Source organism: Sorex fumeus, unplaced genomic scaffold, assembly GCF_029834395.1.
Source record: "Sorex fumeus unplaced genomic scaffold, SorFum_2.1 ptg000083l, whole genome shotgun sequence".
Lineage (NCBI taxonomy): Eukaryota > Metazoa > Chordata > Mammalia > Eulipotyphla > Soricidae > Sorex > Sorex fumeus.
The window spans coordinates 10,823,631-10,829,630 of NW_026606140.1; the positions used below are offsets into that span (position 1 = coordinate 10,823,631).

A 6,000-nucleotide genomic window follows, 5' to 3' on the forward strand; every position below is an offset into this window, starting at 1 on the left:
TTACCTTGCACGTGGCCAACCCAGGTTCGATTCCCAGCATTCCATATGGTCCCCTGAGCACCGCCAGGGTTGATTCCTGAGTGCAGAGCCAGAAGTAAACCCTGTGCATCACCAGGTGTGACCCAAAAAGCAAAAAAAAAACAACAACAAAACTCTTGCCTTGCACCTGGCTCCCTTCATGGCACCACAAAGACACCCCCCCCCCCCAGCCCCCAGCCCCGCCAGAGTGATCCCTGGCCAAGTACTGTGGTGCTCATGGTACCTCCTGGCTGCTCCTCCGTCCCCTGGAAGTGCATCATTGGTGCCCGCCTCTGGCTCCGCTCAGACCCGTGTCTTGGCTCCCCGCAGAATTTGGGGTATTTGTGGATTCTTACGGAAGACGCAGCCGCACCGATGACCTCAAGTGGAGCCGCTTACCTTTGGCCTTTGGTGAGTGACGCAAGCGGCTGGGCTGGGCCCGGGGTCGTTTCTACTCTTGGCCAGCTGCTGGCAAAGTCCTGCGCCAGAGTTGCAGGTAGAAGGCTTTGTGGCCCAAGCACCATGCCTTGGGTGCCAGCAGGGTCCAGGCCTCACATGTCACTGTGCCCCGAGTGCATGTCCACTCACGGCCGAGCCTCGGAGTCCGAGCCACCAGCCACAGCTCAGCCCGGGACACTGTGAGGCCTCCTGGGGTCGGCAGGAGACGGCCACCATGTGTTTACTTGCCTCCTCGCATGGCTGGGGTTGGAGCTCTTCCCCTTAGTGTGGCCCGTTCTCCCTGGCATGGCGAAGGAACAGTGCCGTGGTGAGCAGCTGGTGCGGGTCTTGCACACTTGCTTATAAATCCCTAGAAGTGGACTGCACAGTCAGAGGGGAGGGGCGTGTGTGTGTGTGTGTGTGTGTGTGTGTGTGTGTGCGCAGACACCTGCAGGGTGCGTGTGCAAAAAACACCTGCAGTGTGTGTGTGTGTGCAAACACCTGTGGTGTGTGTGTGTGTGTGAACACCTGCACAGGGTGTGTGTGTGTGTGTGTGTGTGTGTGCGTGCGTGCGCGCGCACATGTGCACACATGCATGTCTTCCTTCACACATGAAGCTTTACAGCTGTACCCCCGTGTCATCTTGAAGAGCCTCTTTGTGCATCTTTGCAGAAGGGAAGGGCCCTGTGGAGGGGGCGTCATCCCTCCCTCCCTCCCTCCCTCCCTCCCTCCCCTGCCAAAGAGAGTTGTTGGGGGGGCCTGTCTTCTCCAGCCGCAGCATGGCAGTGAGTGAGCGGAACCAGCTGGCAGGGCGGGCGTGGATCCCCTCAGAGGCACGGCTGGTGCCAGAGTGGCCCAGCGGCCTGGGGTTCACTTGCTCCCTCTGCCCCCTTGCTCCCCTCACAGCCTACCGAGAACCCTATCTGTTTGTGACCCACTTCAACTCCCTGGAAGTCATTGAGATCCAGGCCCGCTCCTCTCTGGGGTAAGCGCCACCGCGCAGACTCGGGGCCCCTGCCCGGCAGCGGAGGTCACCTGCAGGATAAACGCCTCTTCTGCCACCCACAGGACCCCCGCCCGAGCGTATCTGGAAATCCCCAACCCACGCTACCTGGGCCCCGCGATTTCCTCGGGCGCGATTTACCTGGCGTCCTCGTACCAGGACAAACTGAGAATCATTTGCTGCAAAGGCAACCTCGTGAAGGAGTCGGGCACTGACCACCACCGGGGCCCCTCCACCTCCCGCAGGTACGGCTCCTCCCCAGGGCGGGAGGGCTGAGGCCTTCTCTGCAGTGGGAAGGACTGCTTGCTGGAGCTGGCTGAGGCGTGCCCAGTCTTCCAGACCAAGCCACTCACTTCTCTGAGATCGACAGTGAGGACATGGCCTGGTCCTTTATTTATGTCACGGGCATGTGAAAACGCCTCCTGGTAGAAAGGTAAGGCAGCAGGCCTGGTCCTCCCCGGGCGGGCCGGCGGGCGTTCGCAGAGGCCCTTGGGCTTGGTGCATCTCTCCTGTGTTCGGACACTGGCAGAGATCCTGTCGCGGGAGTGGGTTTTGCTCTGGGGGACTGCACGGAGGAAGGCACCGAGCCCCAGCGTGGGAAGCAGAGCGTGGGGTCGGGCAGGTAACCAGCCTCTGTGTGGAGACAGAGATGAGAAGCCGGACGCTGCCCTTGGGGGAAGTGGAGTGCCAGAGGCTCCAGACAGTTTGGGCAGCCCCCTCGAGGGCAGGAAGGTCTCGCAATTCAAAGGCTCGCAGGGACCCGCAGGGCCGCTCGGCAGTTGGCCTGGGGGCCTTGTTGATCCCAGGGTGTTCCCCTCCCTGGGCCTGGGCGCCCTTCCCCCAGCTTGTTGGTGCTGCTGGACTGTCCTGGTCTGATTCTGCCGGAAGCTCCCACCGAGGCAGAGCTTCCCCAGGTCTAGGGCCAGGTCAGTCTCTGCAGCGTCCCGGGCCACCCTGAGTTGGCTCCTTGGCCTGGTCTCGGCTCGCCTTGGAGTCGTGGCTGAGGCTGAGTGGGGAGGGCCTCTCCTTTTCGGAACAGGCTCTATTTCTTCTCGGGACTCCCGGCAAGGGCCTCCCGTCCTGCTCCCGGACTGCTAACTTGGGGGCCACTCCCAGCGGCGCTCAGGTGCGGTTTCTGGCGTGGTGGTGCCAGGGCCCACTCCTGACAGAGCTTGGGCCAGGGCGTCATACCTGCAAATAATGATCCTGATCAAAGTTTCTGAGTCGTCCTCCCACAAGGCCATGCGGGCCTGGGACCGGCCATCCTGGGCCGGGGGCTGGTCTGGGGCCATGAAGGCCGCATGAGACTATTTTCACCTGGGGGCGGGGGTGGGGGGAGTGGGCTAGATAAATGAGCAAGGGTTTACGTTTCCTGCACGACTTGACCGCCCCTGCCAGGTGCTGGGGAAATGGCCAGCGGGAGGCGCCCAGCAGAGAGGGCGCGTTGTATTAGAATCTGGTGGAGGAACGTAACCCACACAATGCTCAGATCTCGGGAAAGAGCTGGGCAGGGACTGTGGTCTCAGGATGTGGCCTGCAGCTGAAGCAGAGGGCGAGTCAGAAATGTCTCACCAGTGGTTGCAGTGATAGCACAGTGGGGAGGGTGTTTGCCTTGCATGTGGCCAACCCAGGTTCGATTCCCAGCATCCCGTAGGGTCCCCCGAGCACCGCCAGGAGTGATTCCTGCGTGGAGAGCCAGGAGTCACCCCCGTGCATCGCCGGGTGTGACCCAAAAAGCAAGTCTCACCAGGGTAGTTTCAATCCCAGGAATGTTCTAGAACACCAGGAGAGCCACATGACCCTCTGCTCTTCCCGCTTACTCAGAGACACAGCTGAGTCCCGTCCCTCCCAACCCAAAGCACCTGCTCCTTGTCTTAATTTGTGGGGATGGGGAGGTGGTGGGCCATACCTGGCTGTGCTCAGGGCTGAGTGCTGACTCTGCCGTTTGTTAAAGAATTTCCAGGGGGCACTGGATGGATGGATGTTTTGGGGTGGGGGGAGGTGTTGTGCTTTTTTTTAAGGGAGCTGATAGGCCTGATATAGACCCCCGATGTACAAGGTGTCATACAGCATGCTGAGGAAATTAGAGGAGAGTAAATCAGTAATTTACACAGTTCAATTTTAGAATCAGCCAGTAAGTACAACTACAGTTAAGGTTTTAAACATATTTTTGGATAAAATTAATTTTCCTGAATTCTACTTTAATTTCCAACAGTAAGCCCCAGTCGTTGAAAAATACGCTTCAAGTCGTAATTCACAGTAGCTGGTTTTTGGTGTGTGTTTTATTTATTGATTTATTTTGGGCCCCATTTTTGAATCGCCTGCCTTTTCGCAGCACCAGTCGTGCTCAGATAATGAGGCGGAGGCACTTGCCTCTGCTCTGGGGCAGGCGGGATGAAGGTCTTCTGCCTGTGTCTGCAGATCTTCACTTGGGATGACCCAGGCCAGGGCTGGGGATTCGGGCGAGTGGCTCAGAGCGAGCCTGTCCTTCTAGCTGTTCGTCTCCCGGGGGTGGACAGGGACACCTCAGAGCCAGCCAGGTGCTTCTGCCTGCCCTGTTGTCCCCGGCGTGTGTCCCTCTCCCAGTAGCTTCAGTGTCCACTGGCCGCAGGGCCAGAGCTGGGCAGGCCCGGGCAACTGAGGGGATGTGAGCGTGGGCACGGGGGGCCTGCTAGACGCCAAAGACGAGACCCGCTCCCCAGCCTCTCCCGGCCCTCGGGGGCTCCTCCTTCCCCTGCCACTCAGCGGCAGCCGGAGACCAGGCGCACCGAGGCCCAAGGAGCCGTCCCCCGGCTGGGGGCAGGGTCCCTTCTTCAGAGCCAGGGGACCTGGGGAGGAAGTTAAAGGCCCAGCTGGGGGCCCCCCACTCAACGCAGCCTCCCCTTCTCTGGTTTGGTTTTGGGGTCGCTCCTGGCAGTGCCACGGGCAGAAGCCGGGCCTCCCGCACGCAGAGCCCCTGCTCTGCCCGCTGAGCGCCCTCCCCCTCCTGTCTGCCAGCAGCCCCAACAAGCGAGGCCCGCCCACCTACAATGAGCACATCACCAAGCGAGTGGCCTCCAGCCCAGCGCCCCCCGAAGGCCCCGGCCACCCGCGAGAGCCAAGCACACCCCACCGCTACCGTGAGGGGCGAACAGAGCTGCGCAGGGACAAGTCCCCCGGCCGGCCTCTGGAGCGCGAGAAGTCCCCAGGCCGGGTGCTGAGCACGCGGAGGGAGCGCTCCCCCGGGAGGCTCTTCGAGGACAGCAGCAGGGGCCGGCTGCCCGTGGGGGCCGTGAGGACCCCACTGTCCCAGGTCAACAAGGTGAGGTGCAGCTCTGGGGGGGGGGGGCGAGGGGGGGCTTCCGAGTCAGAGGAATGACGCATGTGCACGCCCGGAAACATCTTGTTCCCGCTATGGGCCTCCTGGTGGCGACATCCCTAGCCCACAGTCTTCAATCTTTTTCTTTTTGGGGGGTGGGGGGGCATTCCCGGTGGTGCTTATCCTTATGGGACGCCAGGGCTCGAACCCGGGCCGGCCATGTGCAGGAGTGCCCTTCCCACGTCCTGCCACCGACCCCTCCAATCTTTTTCTTTCTTTCCCTCTTTCTTAGGGGGCGGGGGTGGGGTGATTCTTCCCAGTCTGCTCGGGGCCTGAGCGTCACCAATGCTCCTGTGTGTTCTGCACTTTTTTCTGATTGAGCCCTGGGGCCACGCCTGGCTTGGTGCTCAGAGGTGCTTGGGTTACTGTGTGGTGCCGGGGAATGCACCCCAGGGTCCCAGGTGGCGAGCCTGTGCTGCGCCATCTCCCAGGGCCCTCTCTTCTCCTTCTGGTTTCGACCCCGCTGTGCTGAGGCTCAAAGGCTAACACACTGTGCAAGGCGTTCTGTGCCTTACACTTCCCACCAGACTTCCACGTGCAGATCCGTTTAGGGCGTTTCTGCAAGGCTGCACAGGGGCTGCCTTCCAGAACATTGAACCTTTGGCAACTGGGTGTTCACGTGCGTGCGTTGCATCTGTGAAGTCTGGGTGAGGGGCCACAAAGGTGGAGGGGAGTGTGGAAGACAGGGCCCCCATGCATGGGGGGTGGGGGTCTTGTACGCTTGGGCGTGTCCTGTCCGTTGGAGGCACCCTCGGGATAACAGAGCCACTTTTCTGCCTCCGGGGCTGAGGCTGTGGCTGCAGTTGGAACCCCCAGCAGGAAAGAGAGGAGAGGCTGTCTGAGTCCTTTCTCCTAGCCTCTCCGGTTTGCTGCTGGAACGGGATGCAGTCTCCCCTCAGGAGCCTGTGTGCGCCAGAGTGTGGGGGACGGGGTAGGGGATGCAGTTTCTTCTCTGTGGCCACGGGCTTCCTGCAGCTGCCTGTGCCGGCCGCCGGGGGCTGAAACCCGCCTCCTTGCTTTGCTCCTAGGTCTGGGACCAGTCTTCTGTCTAACCCTTAGCCAGAAACCAACTCCTCATCTCCGTCTGCAGGAAAACACTGAACCCACTCTGGAACTCAGCTGAAGGGGAGCCCAGCGCCCGCCTGCTCAGCTGCCCCAGGGCATGGCTGGACCCAGAGCCAGC

At 61.2% G+C, this 6,000-nt stretch overlaps 1 protein-coding gene across 1 annotated transcript in view; it reads left to right on the forward strand.

The window, feature by feature from the left end:
* CIT (citron rho-interacting serine/threonine kinase) overlaps positions 1-6,000 on the forward strand; it is a 163,550-nt gene extending 157,550 nt beyond the window's left edge. Inside the window, exons 45-49 of the mRNA XM_056131037.1 lie at positions 349-429; positions 1,363-1,441; positions 1,525-1,704; positions 4,460-4,760; positions 5,846-6,000. Of these exons, the coding sequence (XP_055987012.1) occupies positions 349-429; positions 1,363-1,441; positions 1,525-1,704; positions 4,460-4,760; positions 5,846-5,869 (665 nt within the window). The 3' untranslated portion in view covers positions 5,870-6,000. The remainder of the gene's footprint in view (positions 1-348; positions 430-1,362; positions 1,442-1,524; positions 1,705-4,459; positions 4,761-5,845) is intronic.